This window comes from Vidua chalybeata, chromosome 22 (genome assembly GCF_026979565.1).
Source record: "Vidua chalybeata isolate OUT-0048 chromosome 22, bVidCha1 merged haplotype, whole genome shotgun sequence".
NCBI lineage: Eukaryota > Metazoa > Chordata > Aves > Passeriformes > Viduidae > Vidua > Vidua chalybeata.
Window position 1 is genome coordinate 2200072 of NC_071551.1, and position 22552 is coordinate 2222623.

The following is a 22552-nucleotide window of genomic DNA, read 5'->3' on the forward strand; positions in this document are numbered from 1 at the left end:
ACTGCTCCCTCCTGTCCCACCCTGGTGGGGACACAGCCCCCAGTTCTGGGAATGCATCCAAATGCCCCAGGCCATGAACTCACCTCACTCCCATCCAGGGTGAGAAGAACGAGACTTTATTTTGAACTGGGAATTAATCTGCAATCCAAATCATTCCAACCCAACTCCAACCCAAATCATTCCAGCCCAACTCCAACCCAAATCATTCCAACACTGGAGCGAGCAAAAATCACAACTCATCAGTAAACATCCTGGTCCTGGGTTTGCAGATACTTTGGTAACAGATTCTCCCCCCAGAATTTAACTGTCATTCTCAATAACCCCCCAGGTGTAAAAATGAAAAAGACCAAACACAGCCCCACAGTGCACCCGGCACCCACCAGTCCTGACACGGATACACGGGAGGCTCTGAGCACTGCCCGGCCCTCCTGGTGCCGGGAAAAGGCTCCCACAGGGAGCTCAGTCGGATTTCTCCTTCTCCTTCATGTGCAGGAAGACAATGCTGAACATGAAGAGGCCGACCATCATGGAGAAGGCGCCGGCGTAGTAGGGGTATGCCGAGGGGATGAACCGCTCGTACTGCGTGTGCTGGAGGGGACGCACAGACACCTGGGGGGACAGAGCAGCCCTTGCAGTCCAGCAGCCTGGGGCAGCCTTTCCTCCCGGGACAGGGGGCATTCACTCCCCTATGCCTACCTGTGTGGAGGAGTAGAGGTGGGTGTATCCCAGCCGGTTGTAATCCACTTTGAACTGGAACACGCCGTAGACGTCCGGCAGCTTGAACTGCACGCTGTATTTGCCACCTGAGGGAGAAACAGGGGTGACACTGAGGGGACACAAGAAGCTGTGGAAGGTGAAAACACCCCCAGGTGTGGGACCAAGGCAGCAACGGGGACCCCCTGTTCCTCTTGAGGGGGACCCACTGCTCCTCTAGGGGGAACCTCCCGCTCCTCGTGATGGGGACCTACCGTTCCTCTTGAGGAAGGTGCGCACGAAGGGGTCGATGCGCACGAACTCCAGCTGGATGTCGTCCCCGTCGAAGGGCACCCACTTGCCGTCAGCGAGCTTCTCAATCACGATGCTGTACTCCTGGGACAAATTAACCAGCGATGCCTGAAAACCAGCCCCGGCCCGCTCCGAGCCCCAGCGCTGCCCAATTCCTCCCCGCGGGCGGCTCCCGCGTGCCCCGCCCTGCCCGGCGGCCTCACCACGAGGTCCGTGACGGTGTAGGCGTTGGGCGGTGCCCGCTCCCCGACGCGGTGGTGGGACACGGCGCCCACGCGCAGAACGCCCTCCTCCTTGAACACCCAGCGGGACAGGGCCACGGCCAGCTCGTAGTTACCTGTCTGGGAGTACCTGCGCAACAAGGGAGGCTGAGACAGCCGAGAAAATACCCCATGGCCCAAACCCAAACCAAACAGAGGTGAAAGCAACACAAACTGAGCTGAGGTTAAAGGAAGCAGCTGCTTTCCAAAGCGCTTTGTTCTGACATGGTAAAGGACGTGTCACCCCAATTCAAGCTTTCTGCTCTTTCCCAAAACGTAAACATTTGTTGCCTGTTTCCCAGGAGTTCTGCCCTCAAAGCGCTCCCCAAACACTCCTCAGCCAGGGAAGCCAACGCACCTCTTGGAGCCGGGAGTCGCTTTCTGCACGGCAGAATTGAAGAAGGCGTCGCTGAAGAAGTCGAGGGAGCCGCTGAAGACGACGCGGGCGTTGTTGCGCGCTTGCAGCCCCGCGATCAGCAGCGTGTTCTTCCCCACCGCGTGCGGGTACTGCGGAGCAAACAGGAACAGGGCTCAGCCCGCCTGGGGATGCACCCACAGCAGTTTGCTGCGGGGCGGGACAGTCTGCCTGTAGTAGCACCAGCTGCAATTAAGGAGTAACCATGAAGCTCAGAAAAAGCAGGAACAGGATTCTGGTACCACTCCAACCGGGATGGAATGCGAGAGATGTTTTGATCTAGGCTGGCCTCTCCTCCAGAGCATGGAGGACACGTGTCCCTCACACTGAACACCAGCAGAAAGCAGAGAGGAAGACAACATCAGGAAGCAGCCAACAGCCCAACCCTTTCAAAATCAGTTAGGAGATTGAACACTCCAGGATTTTCCTAAGCAGCTGAAGTTAGAGGGACTAACTAGCATAGCAGATGCACATCTCAAAACAGGAGAGAAAGAAAGGGAGCGTACCTGAGTGATGGGCTTATCTGGGAAGAAGGAGTAAGAGGTAGAAGAGCCAGTCAGGATATCCAGCACCAATGGGTTGTCGGGATCAGCCACCATCCTTGCAGGGAAAGCCACAGTGAGCAGCATGAACAACCCTGCATCTCCACAGCCAGAGGAACGTGTGGCCACCCCCTCATGGACCACCCCCCTCATGGACCTTCTCACCCTTCTACCTGCTGAGAAACTAAATATTTCCTCCACTATTTTGTTAGCAACCACTCCTAAGTCAACAACTAAACTACTTTGGAGGATTTCCTTCTATTTTTGTTTGAAATCAAGAGAGATTTGTTAAGGTCACGTTAAGAGCCCCAGGGGCTGACCCCACGCTCACCTCACAGCAACACCAGAGGTTCAACTGCTCTTCCCCCACCTCACCCCCTGCTGCTCACCCAACTCCTCGGAACAGGATGGGGTTCAGTGCTGCTTTCCCCACAATGGTGGGGGCCTTCAGGAGGTTCTCAGTGTCGGCCACGATCAGCGTGTGCTGGGGAAACAAGAGAGATCCATGTGAGGTGAGAGGGGTCTAATGACAAACAACAGCTTCTCAGTTAAAAGTTTATTTTTACGGACAATTACAACTATTGGGTGAGCATTGTAGTTCAATTAAAAAGCAAAACAACGGCATTTTTGTGTTTATGATCAAATTAGGTTAATACTGATCTTCAAGGAAATACAAACAGCCACTTGATAAAGACAGCAACACCTACAGTGTTTTGTTTCCCTGCATTTAGCAACCTTCATCCTCAAACCAGGACAACGTGCATGTACATACTGCTTCAGCAGTTTACCCTAAACAAAAATTACCAGAATATATTTAGCTCAGACTTTAATATGTGTTTTAATTTTAAAATGCTGGATTACACCAAACAGGCAAAATTGTAGAAATGTTTGTGTGTTTCTACACTGATCTGAAAATCTGGGACTGAAAATCTCCCTTCCCACATCTGAAGCGTTGCACTCGGTGTCTGACACGTTTCACCCTCAGGTGAGATTCCCCCCCCAAGCTTCAGAGGGATCCAGAACCAGCATTAATCACAGCCCCACTGCCTGCACACGGTGACCATCTGAAAGCAAAGCCTGAAGCATCCTGACAGGAGCAGAACTGAATGCTGCAACAGGGATTATTTCCCACCTTCCTGGGAGGAGGGTGGGAGACAAGGGATAGAGGAAAAACGGGAGCACAAGGACAGAGGATTCACCCCTAAAGCTCTGCACCCACGTTAAAGCAGCCAGAAGGAGCAGGCAAGGCCCTCACCTGGCCGGGGTCGGAGATGTCGTAGTTGTGGTGGTCGATGACCGCTGTCCTCTCCTCATCAAACTCGATCCCACACTCGCTGCCCAGCTCTCGCAGGGGGTCACCTGCAGGGACACAAGGGATCCTCTGTCACACAACACAGGAACTCAAAAGTAAATTCAGCTGAGAGTCATGTGCCCAGCACACTATGAGCCAAACCCCAGGGAGCAACATGACCTCCCCACTGAATTCCCGCTGAACATGTTACTAAAGGTATGAATGACCCATTTCCTCCCAGAGCAAGCCCTGAGGTGCACAGGGAGCAGCTGGTTTTGCTGCAGTGAATTAATTCTCTGGAGGAACACCTGCACTCACCGATGTCTGAGCTGGCGGCGACGAGGACGCTGCCGCCGCCGTCAATGAACGCGGTGATGGTCTCCACATTGATGTTCCCACCAAAGTCTGAAAGCAAACGGCAAGAACTCATGGCTAGAGCTCAGAAAGAGCCCCCTGGCAGAGTTAAACCACGGCAAATCACCAAATCAATGGAAGAACCACCAGTGAAGGCTGGGAGAGAGCTGCAGTTTGCTACTGAGTACATCCAAAGCATAGGACTTAACTAAAATTCACAGAACAGCTGGAAATCCCCTTCCAAAAATGCCATCAAGCTTCAGACTTTTCCCCTCCACATTTACCTTCTATGGATGGGGAGAAGATTATGAGGTTGTCATACAGGAATTCCCCGTACTTTATCAGGGACAGGCTGGCATCATCTGCTGTCCGGAAGGTGAGGTCGAAGCCCCTGTCTGCAGGCAGGACACAAAAGTGACAACTTCTGCATGCCATGAAACCACACATGGAGCAGCAAAACTGCAGCAGGAGCCAGAGGTTTATTTCCCCAGTGAAGGATCATTTTGGAAAAACTGCCTTTTAAGAGCAGCACCTGAGAGTTCCCAAATAAACCCAAGGGGTGGATCCCCTGAAGAGCCCTGATGTCAAAGGATGCCTCGCTGTCATCCATCAAACAGGGATTGATGCTGCAAGGGACCTAAACACAGGCACAGCTGGGAAAGCAACCCCCATCTCCTGCCTCATTCTGACCAGGAGATCCCAAACAGTCACCCCACACCCCCCTCCAGGGAACCCCAATCTCCTCCCTTGGCTTGGGGTCTCCTTCTTCTCACTCAGCCTGACTGGGGAACTCTAACAGCACCCCCCTTGCAATCTCCTCCTTCAGCCTGACACGGGGACACAAATCTTCTTCGTTCTGACCAGGGGAACCCAAACAACCCCCTCTCCCCAGCAACACCAATCTCCTTTTCTACTTGACCAAGGGATCCCAATCTCCTCCCCTGTTCTGACATAGGGAGCCCAATCTCCTCTCTCATCCAGGCACAGCGTCCCCATCACTTCTCACAGACTGACCAGGAGACCTCAAACCCCCCATTCTCCCTCAGGGGACCCCGACCTGCTTCCTCAGCCTGACAGGAGACCCCAGTCTCCTCCTCCACTCTGACATGGGAACCCCAAACACCCCCGTTTTCTGCCCGGAAATTCCAATTTCCTCCCCTTGCCCGGTGCAGCATGCTAAATCTCCTCCCCTCATCCTAACACCCCCCTCTCCCCCATCCTGAAGAGAGGACAGAGCCCCTTCCTGCAAGGGACCCCTGGCTGCGCCCCCAGCCCAGCCAGGGGACTCCAATCTCCTCCCTCGGCCTGACCCGAAGACCCCAAGCATCCCCTTTTCCCTCAGGTAACCCCAACCTCCTCCCCCATCCTGACCCTGGGTCCTCAAGCTCGCTTCCCCCGCCCCATCCAACCCCTCCCAGCATCCCGCCGCGGCCCGCCCGGTACCCGCGAGGCTGCGGAAGAACATGGAGTGCGTGTCGCGCAGGTTCCCGTTCTCCAGCAGCACCAGCGTGCGGGGCCCGCCCTCAGCGCCCGCCGCCAGCACGGCCAGGAGCACACACACCGCCACAGCGGCCGCCGCCATCTTGCTCCCGGTCGCAGAACCACCCCATAGGCTGGCAGCCTCCAGCCAATCAGCGCTAGAGCCGAGCGGCCTCCAGCCAATCAGCGCCAGCGCAGAGCGGCCTCCAACCAATCAGCGACAGACAGCTCCGCGCCGCTGGGACGCAGCGCAAGCGCCGTCCGCCCCGCCAGGGCCGCTGTACGAGGGAGGGCCCCAGCGCCCTCCCCTCCGTCCCACGCCCGCGCTGGGGCGGAAGCGGCGGGCGCTGGAGCTGGCGTTGCCCTCCCTGCGCTTGGTGTCGGCGCTGGGAGCCAAGGCCAGGGACTGCAGGCGGAGGGCCGGGCCTGGGGCATGGTGCAGGCGCTGCCCGCAGCCCCCTCGGAGCCCGCGGGAGCTGCAGGAGGAGAGGAAGGGGGTGTGGTGGGGCAGTGCAGGACCCCAAAATGCGGCTACGTCCTGCGAGAAACCCCTGAGAAGTCAAGGGGTGCGGCAGAATTGATCCTGGGTGGGTCGTCGTTTGATTCTCAAGGAAAAGGAGGAAAATGAAGAGTGCCGGCGATATCTGGGAAAAGGGGATTACCTCGGTCCAGGTGAAGAATCTGGCTGGCTCGCCGGGATCGGAAGTAGTTGCTGGCGATGGTCTCGCCGTCGCTCCTGTCCAGCACCAGCCTGTAGTAGTCTTCCTCGGGCTGCAGGTGCCAAACGCTGCGCCAGCAATAAGGCAAAATTGGTAAAATAGGATAGAAATGGAGGAGGAATGGGCCGTACCGCTGGCTCCCTGCTCTCATTCGAGGGGCTTGTCCGGCCAGGTTTGGGCTGTGGCAGGGCTGGAACCGCTGTGGGAAGAGATGGCGTTAAGGGTTGTTGTGTGTAGAACAATCACCACTCTGCTGGCTGCACTCCCTGATCCCGACACTGCTCCGATTCCCGAGGGATCCGCACCACGTGCCACCTTTGTTGCTCACACTTTCCAGACAAACTTTGGAAGATGTTAGGAGTGCACGCAGCCCAAGCGCGGCAGAGCCGCGTGCCATCGTCACCTCCCTGTCCCCCACAGCGCCCTCCTCTCCTCGGGCGCTGTCCCCTTACCTGCGGGCAGCTGGGTTCTTTGAATGACAGGCTCTGGAATTTTCCAGTAGCCGCTCTCCTCGTCCCACACGGACTCGCACCGGCTCCCCTCCAGGTTGCAGAGCAGCAGGTCTCGCTCCTGGCGCTGGATGATGCTCAGGTAATCCATCTTCTCCAGCCCAAACTCCACCTGCAGGTCTTTGATCTCGGTCTCGGCAGCCCGGAGCTGGACACAAACCATGAGGGCTATAAGGCAGAGAGACCGATGGATACTATGAGTACAGGAATTTGCCAGGCAGAGAAAGACACTCAGGAAAGCTTCAATATTTGGAAAGTTTTCTAATTTAGGTACAAATTAGGATTAAATTTGTGTGGAGAGATTACTCCATGTCTGTTTTAAAGAAAGTTTTCTCATGTTTCTCCACAGGGATGATTTTTGAATGAACCTGAAGCTAATCTTACTGATGTGGTCTTAGAACTCCTGGAATTTCCTAACTTTGGTTAAAAAGGTGCAATATTTCTGTGATACCCTAAATACTCAAATAAAGCAAGTCCTTAATGTGCAGGTCTAGGACTGTACACACAAATGTCTTTTTTTTTGCAGACCCTCTGATTCTGCCACAAAATATCAGAGCAAAACTGATTTTCAAGTGTTTTGAAAATGAAGATTTTTAAATGTAAAATTTAAGAGCATTACTTTTATATTTTGTTTCTTGCCCCAGAAAGCGTGCTCAGAACTGGCAGCAGCTGCAGCAGATCTGTAGGTCGGCAGAGGGAGTCGCATCCCCTCCCATCCCAACACACGCTCCTCCCGCCAAGTGTCACACACCGAGCCTTTACAACTGGAGGGGTTTGGGCTTCAAAAACTTAATCCCCCACCTGAGGGATTTCATAAAAGCTCACACACACAATGTGGTGTATGAAATACCGACACAGCCGACACAGTTCTCTAAACCCACAGCCCTGTAACATAAAAAAATGGGGATGTGGAGGAGGAAGGAGCTGCTCCCTCACCTTCTCCTGCACCTTCTCCAGCGCCTTGCTCTTGGCTCGAACCTCCTCCTGGATGGAGTCGTAGGCGTTGAGGAGAGCCTGCTCGCTGCTGTCCTCGCTGGATTCCTGCAGGGCAGCCACCAGCTGCAGCCTCCGCTCGTCCGCGCATTTCTTCCGGCGTTTGTGCTTTTCCTTCAGGTCCTTGTTCTGAGCCTGCTGCCCCCCGACCACCCGCTGCTCCAGCACCTGCAGCCTGCGGAAGGGAACACTGACCTCAAGAACCAGCTTCACAAGCATGGAGGGTGCACGTCCTTCCACGGGTGACATTTGGGAAAACACAGAAAATTGAGAATTATGATAAGATTTTCTGCCCTGAGTAATCATAGCAGATCATACTTATTATTAACAGTTTCTGTCATAAAAAGAATCCCAGAATGGTTTGGGTGGGAACCCCCTGCCATGGGCAGGGCCACCTCCCGCTCTCCCAGGTTGCTCCAACCCTGTCCAACGTGGCCTTGGACACTTCCAGGGATCACGGGGCAGCCACAGCTCCTCGGGGTGAAATACTCCACAAAGGCAAGCATGTGTTACTCCAAGCACCTCAGTCAACAAGGATGTCCAGAAATCCATATCTAAGCTCATAAAATTATCTTTTAAACCCTTGTTTTGTGTACTCTGTATTTAAAATTTTATTTAAATAAACAAGGAATATATTATTATATTTAAGGTTTTTTTTTTTCAAATATACACAAAAATGCCAAAATTACACATAAAATTATTTTAAATGGTGGATGTGGGAGTGTTAGATCTGAAAGCCACAGTGTGGCTTCCATTTTGGGGCAGTATCAGCCAGAGTTGATTATTCGTGTGACCTCAGCATTGTTAACAGGCCTGTGTTTGAAATCCTGCTCTGACATGGAAATAAAGCCATGCTCCAGAGCCATTCCTTTGTCTGCACAGGATCTGGAGCAGAGCAGATAGCTCAGGTTGGCCAGCACTGGCTCAAACTGGCTGATAACCTCTTTTCTGATAACAGCCTCCTAATTATCTCCAAACCCTGTGAAATGGCCCATTCTCCCCCAGAACTGACCTGCTATTCTGCTGCACTGCTCCTGCCCGTTGACCTCCCCTTTCCTTTGCTTAATATACATTGAATCCAAGGATTCAATCCTTGCTCTGCTGAGCTGCCCTGATGTGTAAAGCTTGAGCAGGTGGCTTTGAAATCCCCACAGCTGTGGAACCAAACCCTCCTGCCCAATCTGCACAGAACCTGGATGCAACAATGTGATTAGAAGGGTATTTTGCCACAAAAGGAATAGGATTCATTCTTGCAATAGGACCACTAACATTTGATATCAAATCCAAATGAAAGGTTTCTTTGGAGATCTCTCCCTTAACAGACAGAATTGCCCACAAATTACAGACACTGCTGTTCTGCATTTCATAGCATCTCCTTTTTGAGCCAGGAGAGACCCAACAGAGCGAGCACACACCACAGGAAAGCTGAAAGACTGGTTAAAACCCACAGAAGGACTGGTTAAAGCCCACAGAACTGTTCAGAATCAGACTCTCTCACAGCTTTTCTAATTGTATATAGTTCCACACAATGGAGTAAGTGAAAAATCAGCAGAATTTGCTTCAATTGTGTATTTCTGGAGCAGCCCAAGCCCCCATGCTGCTTCAGTATGTGTTGGTGTACTCTGGCTGAGGGAATTCTCTCAGGACATCTCTCACACAGAGAAAACTTTGAGCCAGATTGATTTCGAGATGGGCCAAGCACCAGTCTTGAGCCTGCATCCCTCCTATCCCAGCCCTGTGCTCCAGGCCCTGACAGTGCTCCTGAAATAGGATTATTGGGAAATTTTGCTGTTAGTTGTGGATGATGTGCTGCAAACACTGTGAGATGCACGAGTTGGAGGCAAAAATGGCCTCAGTGATGGGAAGAGTCCATCCATGAGCCACAGGACAGTTGCTGCCTTACCTGTAAGACATGAGAGGGCTCCAAGTGCCCTTCAAGGACCTTTTCCAAGAGGAAAAGGTGGCATCTCTATAACCTGTGTGAGCACTTAAGGCTCACCTGCCTGCAGCTCCAGGCAGGATTTGTTACCAGGAATGCACACGTTTTGACATCCACATTTGCTGACTTGACCATCTCCATTTTTCTCTCATAATTCTGGCGCTTGGCCTCACTGAGCTCTTCATCCACCCAAACAGGGCAAAGTTAGTTTTGGGGTAAAAACTGCCTGGAGGAGAGAAGGCTCCAGGCAGACCTTAGAGCCTCTCTGGTGCCTAAAGGCGCTCCAAGAAAGCTGGAGAGGGACTTTGGACAAGAGGCTGGACTGCCAGGACAAGGGGGAATGGCTTCCCACTGCCAGAGAAAGGGATAGATGGGGTGTTGGAAGGAAATCCTTCCCTGTGAGGTGGGCAGGCCCTGGCACAGGGTGCCCAGAGCAGCTGTGGCTGCCCCTGGATCCCTGAAAGTGTCCAAGTCCAGGCTGGATGGGGCTTGGAGCAGCCTGGGACAGTGGAAGGTGTCCCTGCCCAAGGCAGGGGGTGGAATGGGATGAGCTTTAAGGTTCCTCCCACCCAAACCAGTCCATCATTTTAACTCACATGTGCCTGGTTTGGGGCTGCACTGACAACTGGAGCTCAGCAGCTGTGGTGTCATGGCAGAAGGCACCTGCTGCTGCCTGAAGGTGCTGCCCAGGGGACAGTTGGCACCAGCAGGGATGTCACTGACCTGGCAAGGACCAGCTGCTGGTCTGCAGGCAGGGAAATCCCCGGGGCAGTGACAGCTCCTGCTGCTCCAGCACTGCCCCTGCTCACCCCACTGATGTCTGTGATGGTCCCAGGTGCTGCTGGGTCCTGGGGACAAGAGGAAAACGAAGGCTGTAGCTCTGGAAAGATGCAATGAGAGACCTGGGGGAGATGATGCACGTTACCCACTCAGGTTTATTCATCCCGAGGGGAGAAGGAGTCTGGAGGGTACCTGGGCTGATGTTGGCTCTTGTTGGCAGCAACTGCATGTTCATATGGAGGTGTGTGATCAGAGGTTGTTCTAGTCCCTGTGTCAGCTGAAAAGAGGAAATTCCCACAATGTTGGTAATGAGCTGTGCAAAACTAGACAGAAATCTGTGAAACCATCTCCAAAAGCCTTCCCCCCAAAGCTAGGAATGATGTGTCTGAAAGGAAAAGGGCTGTCATTCACCCGCTTCTGCTGGTCAGTAAAAACCATGAAGCACTGAGAGGGTGTATTGGGTAAGGAATGCAGATTGTACAGGGCTGGGAGAGCCTGGCTCCAAAAATAATCCATTTCAGAGGCTGGAGGTGCACATTTGTAATCAGAGGGGGAAGAAATAAAGAACCTCTTAACCTACACCTCAAAAAGTGATAGCACCAAAAATGAAGAATACAGGTTCAAGAATTACTAGTGGGTGATAAGTGCTGTATGAGCACATTGCAAGCCATGCTCTGAGGCACTGCAGGTGTCCATGAAAAGCAGTAATGGAGAGGGAGAGGCAGAGGAGGCAGCTTCTAGGATGTGAGAGGAATATCTGCCTTGCAGTGAGTGATGGTGTGGATAATCCACCGGGAGAGCAAGTGCTGCAGCACATTTGCATACGGAGGAAGAGACTGCGGCAGCCACCCCGGCCTCGGAATGAGAGTCCAGGGGGAAGGGGACAGAGCAGTGACCTCTGCTCCAGAGACACACTGCCCTCAGCAGGGGGAACTCTGCTACATGGGCAAAAAGCAGGTGTTTTACTCAAAAATGAGGCTTTTCATTGCCTCAAGGCTTACAGGGTTGGGTCAAGGTCAGGCTGGTCCTGTCAGAGAAAGAAGTCAGGGAAATAGGGAAGAGGACAAAGCTGGGACAGAGTCTTAAATCTGGTCCAGGAGAGGCAGAGTCCCTGCTCCTGCTGTGGATGAGAGTGGGTTGAGAGCAGGGACTGCTGCTGCCAGACAGCACTTGCTGCAGTGGCAGCACTTGCTGCCTTTTAAAGGCTGCAGTGGCTGCCACAGATCTGAGTGCAAAAACAGTCCCTGCTCCTGAGGGAACCTGAGTTGGGCTGCACAGCCTCCACACCTGCTTCCTCCTGAGGAGATCCTGGATTACAGACACCTTGAGATCAAAGTCATCCCTCAGGCTGCTGATGTCCTTCTCCAGGCGGGCACGGGACGCCTGCTCTGCTTTGTGGCTGGCCTGGAGCTGGGCCAGCCTCTCCTGGAACTCCTGCAAGGCACAGCAACAGTCCTGGGACTGTTCCCGAGGTCACACCCAGGTCCATTCCAGGTCACACCTTATGTCCATCCCAATACAACTCCACCACCAGTATTCACTGACTTTTTCTGTGACTTAAGTTGACACAGGAGTGATTGTTGTTGATGAAAGTGACTGTTCAGTCCTAAAAACGGCTGCATTGGCTGGTTGTGGTGCTCTGGAATGAACTTTCTAAAGAGCAAGGAGAGAGTTTTGTTTCCCTCTGACTCCTCCTGGCTCTGTATTCCTCTTTTTCCTCATCTCTCTACTGTTCCTAAAACCTTTGACTACTGCTTTCCTCAACTCTATTCCTCCCTTTTCTGACAATTTCACATATAGTTCCTCCAAAAAGAGTTCCTGGGAATCCATTCCAATCCATCCCCAGGGAGGTGGGAACAAGAAGTGGGTTATAATAAGGCACATGGCCTCCATAACTCATGGTCTGTTCATAGGAGAAGTCCAAGGATTACAAAAGAGAGGAAAAAAAGAAAAAGAGAAGTGTTCTAGAAAGGCTGAACCATACTTGTAATGATTACTATGAAAAAGGTTTTAGTCAAAGCCACTCTGGGACATCTGTTCCCAACTTACTTCTCTGATCAGCTGCTTCTCTGCTTCCAGATCCACCTGGGGTTTGAGGCAGGGAGCTGGATTTGCTCCCAGGTGAGCAGCCTCAGCAGGCAGAAGCCCTACAAAGCACAGTAGAAATAAAAATCACTCACAGTCACTGGGTGGGATTGTCTGCAGAATTTCTGGAAAGAGAACAAAGAAGCTGGGTGCCAGGAAAGAACATGGCAACCCCTGTGCTCCTTCAAACTGCGCTCGCTGCCAAAACGCCGCTGGCCCAGGACTCCAGAGGTGTGGGGAGAGAGAGAGGGGTTCCAGCTTCAGGAAAATATGGAATTGAATGCAACTGTATGGTATGTATAAATACAAGTATCTCTTTAAAGAAAAACAGGACTTGTTTCCAGGGCTATGCTACAGATTTGGGAGATAAAAGACACCAGGAAGATGAAAAGTGCAAGGAAATTACCTTCTTTGTTCACAGCTATTTCTGAAAGGGGAGGGGAAAATCATCCTACAGCCTTATTCCCCTGCTGAAAATTGCCCTTTTTAAGGGGCTAATTCTCCAAAGGTGATCAGCTCCCTAAAGACTGCTCTTGCCTACATTTGCTCCTACATTTCCTATTCCTGCTCCAGAGGACAGAGCAGGTGTGCTGAGGAAGGGCTGAGTCCTCAAGCACTGCCATAAGGAGGGCAAAACTTCTCTTGTAGTGTCAAAAATATACACTGTAGGAGAAAAGAGGCTGAATGCTTACTTTGAAAACATACATATATATATATTTAATAAAGAATTTTACAGTATTATTTCTTTTGCAGCTCATTTTTGTTCTTCCTGCTGAAACCTCTCTTCTGCAACTGACCAAATTCTAGCCATAATCACAAAAAATATCCAAGGATTTGAATCAGGTCAGCCTTTTCTAACAGAATTTGTGACCATTGAAAACACTGGATTATTGAGATGGTCTTTGCCATCCCAGTAGAATAAGGTCAATTTGGCAGCAGTGAAGGAAAAGTCTGTAACCAGAATGGAGAATTCTTCCTCCAATAGGTAAGGGAAAGGTTGAAGTAAAATTTAACTAACATTTTATGTGTAAACCCCCTTTTCTTGGCATTTCTGCAATCAGTAAAGGCTCTCCTACCTGACAAGTCACTCGTGCCCATCTGTTCAGCCAGAATGGCCTTCGGCTTCTGAATCTCCTCCTGGTACTCCTTCAGCAGGGCATCCTTGGGGTCCTCATTGATGCAGGGCTTGTTCCTGATGATCCTGGCCCGACTTGTGCAAGGTGCTGAGGCTTTCCTCGTAGCTGTCATCAGCTGGGGACACACACGCCACCATCCTGGCGTTCCCCCCCAGAGAGTCCTGGAGCAGCCTGGTCAGCTTGGAGTCTCGGTAGGGAATGTGTCTGCACCTGCCATCCACCAGGGCCGAGATGACGTTGCCCAGGGCAGACAGGGAAAGGTTGATTTTGGTGGCCTCTTTGAGCCTCTGCCCTGTGGCACCAGTCCTTGCCTGTCTCTCACTTCCTGCCAGATCCGCCAAGTTGAGTTTGGCAGCCCTGAGGTGATCCTGCCCTCGCTCATCTGCACAGAAACAATTCCCAGTCAGCTCTTAGAAGGAAGCATCTCAACAATCAAGAAGCAGGACTCTCTTGGCAACATGTCCTGTTCCAGCCCTGTTCTTTGTCTGCTTTGGGCCCTGACTCCCTGAAGTAAGCAAATATCTACTTAATCTAAACACTGCACATTTTAGTGTTTTCTCAACAGGATTCACAGTAAAAATTCATGCCTGTTCTTGCTCTCAGTGAGCTCTGAACACATACACACACACCCCTCTCCATATATTTCAACAGTATTTACAATTTCAGCTAAAGTTCTCTACAAGTAACATGATCAGACCATGAGTTTATACTACTTTTTTCCTCCTCAGTTTGTTTCATGAGGGGAAATTTAGATGAGATATATAGAAATCCATCAGAAATCAATGTGACCCCTGACAGGAAGAAATGATGATGTCTGGATCCAGATCAGAAGGCTGAAGGATAGCTTTATTAAAACTGTACTGTAATACATTAATATACTATTTAAAGAGATACTATACTATTGTACATACTTACTTCTTACTTACCTAACTAACAAACTCGTGACTCTGCTGAGAGCACGAGCCACAGCTGGATCCAAACAACCTTCACCAGAATCCAACCCAGCAATCCCTTCAGGTGAACAATCTCCACACCACATTCCACATGGGGAAAACAAAGGAGCAGAGATAAAGATTGTTTTCTCTTCTTCTCTCTGTGCTTCTCCTGAGAGACAGAATTGTGTCTCTCTGTCCAGAGAATGGGAATGTCACAGAAATCCTTCCCTGTGAGGGTGGGCAGGCCCTGGCCCAGAGAAACTGTGGCTGCCCCTGCATCCCTGGAAGTGTCCAAGGCCAGGTTGGACAGGGCTTGGAGCACCCTGGGACAGTGGAACGTGTCCCTGGCCATGGCCCAAACCCCCCAGATGAGGAGATGGATCCTGGTGAGGAGTCAAACACAGTGATCTGGTGCCATTCCCATCACTTTGAGGCAGGAGCAGATTGAGCTGAGGCTGCCCAGCTGCCTGGGCACACCTTACACATGGAATGCCTACTTCCTGGTCTGCATTTGAGGCTGGAACAGTGTGATGGTCCCTGTGAGGAACACAGAGTGCATCTGGTTCTTTTAGGAGCTCTGCACTTTCACTGGCTCCTTACCTTTCCCAGCCTCACACAGAACAAAGACTTGGGCACTCATTCCTGGAACTGCTGTCCTAAGTGCTGGACCACACTCTTGCATGTCCACATCCAAAATACTCCATAAGATTGCAACCCAAATTCAAGGGAAGAGCTCCTTTAGCATTCCAAGCACAGAAAGCACTGAGATTTTAACTGAATTCACCCTTTTCAAGGCAGACTTCCACAAATCCTGGCCCCAAAAGGAGTCAGAGTTCTGTTTTACAGCTCTGGACAATACCTAAACATGAGCAATGAACAATCTGATGCATGAGGGAAGTTGAAAGTTCACAGGTAAACACCAAAATCTCTAAAATCTGTTGTCTCAGAATATTTCTATTACAACAACAGATTGGTAACTGTGGAGTTTAATGTTTGCTGCTGAGCAAACTTGCTTCACTCCAGCTCATTCTCATGTGTCAAGACATGGGGAAACAGAGTAAAAGCACATGGGGCTTAGAGAGAGCACCCTCTCCTTGTCCTTTCTGAGTGCTGGGGTGAGTGGGCAGCCACAAAAAGTAGGTTTCCTAACCCTTTCCTTTCTTCCCTTGGCTCATGTAAATGCTGCCAGGCAATCAAAAAGCTGTGTTGGTTCCTGCCAGTCCTTTTACCCACCGAGGCTATTTGTTTCCAGCTCAGAGTTCATGGTTTATTTCCCATGGTGTGAGAAGATCCCCAGACTCTTACTAAAATGTCTGCAGCAGCCTAAAGATCTTCCCTAATTCCCTGTCAGTCCATTGCCTGGGCTGATGGCAGAAGCACACAACTAAAGGAATAAAACATCTGCTAATCTAATTAAAAATACTGTAAAAATAAATAAGCATAAAAAATAATATAAAATTTTTTAAAAGGTGTAAAAATATACATAAAAATACTGATGGAAATTTGCATATTTCAAACATCTGCAGCCAAGGGCCCAGTATTTTTCATAATTCCTGAACGTGTTACTTAAAAAAATGTAATTTTAGTCCCTTTAAAATATCAACTCCCTGTAAATTATTATTTACTACAGGCTCACCCGGAATAGAAGTTTGAACTTGTTATGAAGCCTAAAGATAACAACAGAAATACCAACTTCCTCAACTCTGTCAGCCAATGCTCACATCCAGTTTATGAGGACTGGCCAGTGCCCTCACCTTTCTCCTCAAATATTCCATCTGTTTTTACCTGCCATCTCATTCCATGTCAGGTTTTCAAAGCTTTAAATTGGAGAAATTCAGGCTAGATTGAGGACCCTGTACCAATCTTGAGCACAGAAGAGGAGTGCAAATGCTTCTTACCTGTTGGGATAAAGTTGGGATTTTACAGACCCCCACAATGCATCCAGTATCTGTGCTAAGTGAAAAACTCTCCAAATCCCTCACTTACTGAGTGGAAATTGAGGTACTGTCATCAACATCTGGAACCACAGTTTTGGAAGATGTTGTGTAACTTTCCCCATGACTGAAACAGCTGAAGAAAGCAAAGCCAAGCTGTTCCCAGCTGGGGTCAAAGACAAAGCAAAGATTAATTCCTTTCTGCTCCCGGGAAAACCCTCTTCAGGCCCCTGCTCAGACTCAGAGAGGCAGCTCTTCCAACTAAAGAAATGCCAGTAAGATATTCGTGAAAGGAAAACTAGTCACTAAACTTTATTAAAGGATTCTTTAATTCCATCTTTTAAAAATATGCCCTATGATTAAGCTCAATGAAGGAATTGTTAGGTGATATGACCTGAATGGTTTCATTTGGGAAGGACCCTAAGACTCATCTCATTCCACCCCCTGCCATGGGCAGGGACACCTTCCACTGTCCCAGGCTGCTCCAAGCCCTGTCCAACCTGGCCTTGGACACCTCCAGGGATCCAGGGGCAGCCACAGCTGCTCTGGGCACCCTGTGCCAGGCCCTGTCCATCTCACAGGGAAGAGGATTTTCTGCTGCACCTACAGTCATTTGGGATCTCAGGCTAGCTGTGGGATGATGAGTGGCCACACAGACCCTGTGCCCTGCCAGGCCTCCAGGTATGCACCGAGAGCGCAGATTCCCATGCTGGCAGTGAAGATGGAGTGGGAGCAGGAGGAGCCCTTGTTCGTGAGGGTGAAGGCCACTGCTCTGTTCCTGCAGCCCACGTCCATCAGCTGCTCACACTGGGCCACGCTGTGCAGGGACAGCCCCTGCACGTCCACCCCCTGCTCCGGGTGCTCCTTCAGCTGCCAACAGGACAACGCAAGCCAGGTCACAACAAGGGCCACTGAAACCGTGGAAAATAACACTGGGAATGGCCTGGAAGCTTGAGGGCTACGTGAAGTTAAACTGCAGTATGAGAAAAACACATCTGACTGCCACCAAAAAGCCTGATTTCTGAAGGAGGAATAAAACCACAGAAAAAGAGGGAACCACCTTCATGGCTCAGAGAAATCAAGTTAAAAGTTGCTGATTGCATCAGACATCCCCCAGGCCATGGGGAACCTGGCTTCTATCCACCCTCCACCTTCTCTATTATTAAGCTGCATATTTTAAACAAGAATCAAAATACATCTCACCTATTATGGCAAAGGCTGTAAGATCTCCTCAGCCATAGGAAGCTTTTTTTAATATCAAAGCACAGATACAATATTCCCAGATATTGTTCCTAGTGCTTTGCTGAACTCTCTGCTCTGAGTGGGTGGCTTGAGCTCACTGACAACATTCCCAAAGTACCACTCATCACACACAGGTGAACTGTCACCATTTTTCTCCACATTAATTAATTTTTAAATTAACAAAAATTGTCTTTGGGACCCTGGGTTGAGACAGAGCATTAAATACCCAACAGCATCTTCTCAGTAATTATCAATTGCACAAATGAAAAGTTTCATACTGAATGTTAATAAGCAATGGAAATATCCAAAATTTTGAGTTACCCATCAAGCCTACATAAAAAATACAAAATAATCCAGAGATCCCTGCACTCCTACACCAGCCCCCTCCACACTGGGAATTTTAAATGAGCTAAATTAATTTTCCACAGCTCTGTTACACCCCACATCTGCTAAGTTCATCACCAAAACTATCTTTATCATGTCAGCTGGGATATCGAGATACGGTTGTCACGATGGAGCAACAGAGACCACATTTGGCACTGTGACTTCCAAAGAGGAGGCTCAGATACTTCAGTGATGTTCACAAGAAATGATGTAAAACAGCGTTTGCTGTTAAAAAAAATCCCACAGAACAGAGCAAAAGTGGCTGAACACTTAACTGGGTGGGATTTATCCTTGTTCCAAAGCCACGATGCCCGGGATGAATCCAGGTACAGTCACAGGCAATGTTCAGACACTGTGGCTGCTCTGTGCTACTGAGAACCCCAGGACTGGCCTGGCTCTGTCTGGGGGTGTTGCAGAGTCCCTGAGGAGCACCTGACCGAGGACATGGCTGTAGTCACTGAGGTGAAAGGCAAAGGAATGAACGCAACTGGGGTTCTGGGGGAATTGGGGGGCTCAGAGGAATGCAGTGGGGCAGCCTGGGATTTATTTCGGCAGGACACACTCCCTCAAGTACTCAGTGGAGGCAGCAACAGGCAGCGTGACGGAGTTACCCTGGAAACTGCTCTGCCCAGCTCCTGCCCGCCCAGTGCCAACCGCGTCGCCATGGAAACCCGTGTCACCGCCGATGTGGAACAAAGGAAAGGAAACTGCAGCAAGAAGTCCCCTTCTCCCACTCTCCCTCTGCAGGAGACAGGCAAAGCACGCTTGGAACACGGAGCAGAGAGGGGTTTGCCTGCCTTAAAGCAAGAAACCTGTTAGAAATACCTGCCCTGTAAGGAAGTTTGTGTCTGTTGCCATCCCAGAGTGTTGCAAGCTGTTACTGCCTTGGTTTTTTACACCGGGGCAGTCCTGCAAGGAAGTAAATTGGAACAGATTTCTAGATCCCTCCAGGAATACATACAAAAGGATCTGCAAAGCTACCAGGAGGTAAATTTTATTAAGATCAGCCCCCTGGTTAGGATTTTTGGGAGAGTTTACCTTCCTATGGTCCTGTAAATGTCACATGTGTTCCCAAGGGGAGTAATATCTGCTGTGTGCCCTCAAAAAGGATCAGCCTTTTTGATTTAGGCAGATAAAGAGAAAATCCGTGGCTCCACTAGATCAGATTAAACATTTATAAGGCCCAGAATCCTCTTGTTTTAGAGACAAGCATAGGATGAAGAGGATGAGGAAGAAATTGCCCCATAAGCACTTTATTCCATCCTTGTCCAGTGAAGGATTTTCACAGAGCTGCTGCTGACCTACCAGCCACTATCATGTGGGATACACTGGACTTGTCTCCAATCCTGTTCCTAAACTTTCACTAAAGTCCCTCAAAAGTCCCTCTTAGCTTCCATATTCCCCATGTAACTTCATATTCTGGCATTCAAGCTTCTGACAGAGACTTTTGTTGCACTTCAGTAAGTCGTGGTAACACCATTCTGAGCTAATTAAAGCACTTTATTAAGACACATTGAGCCCACCTCACCTCCAGCTTCTGCTTGGTGTCAGCTCCTAGAAGGTCATTGTAGATCTCCAGGTAGGAGGCTCTCAGCAGGAACTTGGTGTTTTCAGCACACTGCAGAGCACAGGGAGGATTTGGGGTGAGGCTGCACAGCACAGGGAGCCCCTCCCACAGCTGGGTGCCCACCACCCTTCAGCACCTCATCCATCCTCCCCTGCCATTCACTCCAGGTGGAACCACTCAACACACTCAGTGCACGGGACTTCTGGTCCTTCCACACCTCAAGTTCACAATGTCATCTGCCATGAGGGTGCAGTTCATGACTTATGCACAGGCCTCAGCTTAAGGATGAGGAGCAGCACACCCCAAATCTGTCCCCATTTGCACTTCATGCCATCAGCACTCACTTCTTGGCATAGGACACCAAAGTCTTTCTAGAAAAACCTTATCAAGAGGATCTCTTTCACACCCACCTGTACACTCTGAAAGATGTGTTCAAATGCCCTGGGAATGATCCCTTTCTGTGAGGAAGGATCCACAACTCCCTGCATGGTGAAGGACTTCCCACTGCCAGTCTGGCCGTAGGCAAAGATGGTGCCATTGTAGCCTTCCATGACACCCTGGAAATGGGGGAAAACCAAAGAAAACAGCCATCTTCTTTGCCTAACTGGAAAAACATTGTCCAGATTCATTCCCAGCTCCTAAAAGGTATTTTTAAAGGAAGAGCTGGAAGTAAACATCAAATGGCTGCTTAATCTTCACATGCCATCAGAGTATAGCAATTACAAAATTAGCATATAAATCAATGTTTTTCTCTCAAAACAGGGAATCTTGAAGCAGTGCAGGTGTTGAAAAGCAGCTGACAACACCAACATGTAGCAAACTATAATATTTTTGCCATAGGGCATAAAAACTTATGAAATTCAAAGTGACAAATAGAACAATAGTTGGTTGTGGGGTGGCCAAAGGGATGGTCTCTGGCTTTGAATAATTTTTGCTTGACAAGCTGCTCACTGTCACTTGTCCCTGTTTCAGAGAAGTGTGGTAGGAAGAATAAATAACTGGATTTCTTAAGGTTTAAATAAGAAAAAAATAACCTATTATTCTAATATCTACTGTTTCTAGCCCTGCTTGTTCTCATGATCAGGAACTTCCATCTTAACACCATCAACAAGCCATTTAATCCATGTTACTTCTAACAAAACTTTTGGGGGGGGGAGGTTGGTCTTTTTTTGCTTAACAAGTTCATTTCTCACACGGAAACAAAGGGATCCCCTATCCTTTTGCCAGTCTAAGCCAGGCTGAGGTTCCCACTTGACAGTAAAAATGTCCCTAAAATCATCAGTTTGGTACCAGAGCAGCTGTGGCTGCCCCTGGATCCCTGGCAATGTCCATGGCCAGGCTGGATGGGGCTTGGAGCAGCCTGGCACAGTGGAAGGTGTCCTTGCCCATGGCAAGGGGTGGGAATGGGATGAGTCTTAAGGTCCCTTCCCACCCAAACCTGTCTGGGATTCTATGATATAAACATCCACCTAAAACAATTAAATGTAACTCGCTCCTTGGTGCCCTGCTGGCTGCTAACAAAGTTTTGTTTCTTCCTAATTTCTCAGACTATTGCTGGGACACTGTCTGCTCTCCTCTGCTCCCCAGGCTTGTAGCTAAACCTCTTGAGGCAGTGGACAGGGCTTTCTGCCCATAAATTAGAGAATCCCAAATGGTTTGGGTTGGGAGGGACCTCAAAGTCATCTCATTCCACCACTCTGCCATGGGCATGGACACCTTCCAGCATGGGGAAGGTCAAGTGGATCCTGCTTCACTTAGGGATCACCTGTAAAACTCCTCAGCTTCTGTCCCAAGCTGTGTGTTCACAGAATATCCTCAGCTGGAAGGGACCCACAAGGATCAGAGTCCAACTCCTGGCCCTGCATGGACACCCCAACAATCCCACCCTCTGCCTGAGAGCATTGTCCAAACGCTCCTGGAACTCCTTCTTCCATTGTGGTGCCCAATCCTGCCGCCGCCCCTGGCTGCGTGGGCTGCCCTGGGTGCCCACTGACCTCCCCCAGCGGGTAGGCGATCTCGTTGTAGATGTGCTCGGTGCTGTGCTCCCTGCCGAACGCCCCGTCGAAGGAGAACTGCCGGGGGGGCTCCGTGGGGGCCGCGGGGTTCCGCCCGAGGCACCGGCCCCGCGCACTGTCCACACCGACAACGGCCCGGCGCCCCAGGGCCGCCTCACGGCCGCCCAGCAGCGGCAGCGCACGGCCACCTTCACCGCCTCCGCGGCCATCGCCCCGGCCACCCACACAGCGCGTCAGTGACAGACACGGGGGTCAGCGACACACAGCGGGGTCAGTGACACAGACAGGGGTCACTCACACACACGGGGGTCAGTCACACAGTGGGGGTCAGTTCACACAGACAGGGGTCAGTCACACACACACTGGGGTCCGTGACGCACAGCGGGGGTCAGTCACACACAGAGGGGTCAGTCACACAGACAGGGGTCACTCACACACAGTGGGGTCAATGACACACAGCGGGGTCAGTCACACACACACTGGGGTCCATGACACACAGCAGGTTAGTGACAGACACAGGGGTCAGTCACACACAGGGGGTCAATGACAGACACGGGGATCAGTCACACACACACTGGGGTCCGTGACGCACAGCGGGTTAGTGACAGACACAGGGGTCAGTCACATACACGGGGGTCAGTGACACACACACACTGGGGTCAGCCCCACACACTCGGGTCAGATTCCCCCCAGAGGTCACTCCATCCATCCAGACCAGCCCCACACTCGGTGGGACTGGGGGGCACCGCGGGCTGGGAAGAGGCTGGGCTAAGCCTAACCCTGGGCATCTGCACCCCTTGTGGGAGGGAAGCATTTACCCCTCACTGGGGGCACACAGCGAAAGGACCCCCGAGCGAGGGAGGCTGGGGGGGAAGGGGAAAGTATAAAGAAAAAGAGCTGGGGAGGGATGCAGGGAAACGGGGAAGCTGGGAACAGGTCTGAGGGGGAATTAGGGCAGGTCGAGGGGA

General features: G+C 50.7%; 2 protein-coding genes across 2 annotated transcripts; both read right to left on the reverse strand.

The window, feature by feature from the left end:
- Positions 1-95: 95 nt before the first annotated feature.
- Positions 96-5480, reverse strand: DDOST (dolichyl-diphosphooligosaccharide--protein glycosyltransferase non-catalytic subunit). The gene is made up of 11 exons (XM_053962864.1): positions 5311-5480; positions 4152-4262; positions 3832-3918; positions 3478-3581; positions 2612-2706; positions 2187-2280; positions 1624-1772; positions 1209-1356; positions 969-1089; positions 697-803; positions 96-609 (listed from the first exon to the last, which is right to left on the reverse strand). The coding sequence occupies exons 1-11, from the start codon at positions 5447-5449 to the stop codon at positions 460-462; spliced, it is 1305 nt and encodes a 434-aa protein (XP_053818839.1). The 5' UTR covers positions 5450-5480; the 3' UTR covers positions 96-459.
- An 80-nt stretch (positions 5481-5560) lies between these two features.
- Positions 5561-22112, reverse strand: KIF17 (kinesin family member 17). Its single transcript, XM_053963192.1, is given in 18 exon segments — positions 5561-5822; positions 5882-5897; positions 6009-6117; positions 6197-6264; positions 6518-6722; positions 7511-7742; positions 10230-10316; positions 10318-10354; positions 10479-10563; positions 11574-11720; positions 12336-12433; positions 13448-13587; positions 13589-13889; positions 17066-17246; positions 19531-19620; positions 19980-20126; positions 21564-21754; positions 21757-22112. Coding segments are annotated over 18 exon segments (2433 nt in total). The 5' UTR covers positions 21794-22112.
- Positions 22113-22552: the final 440 nt, after the last annotated feature.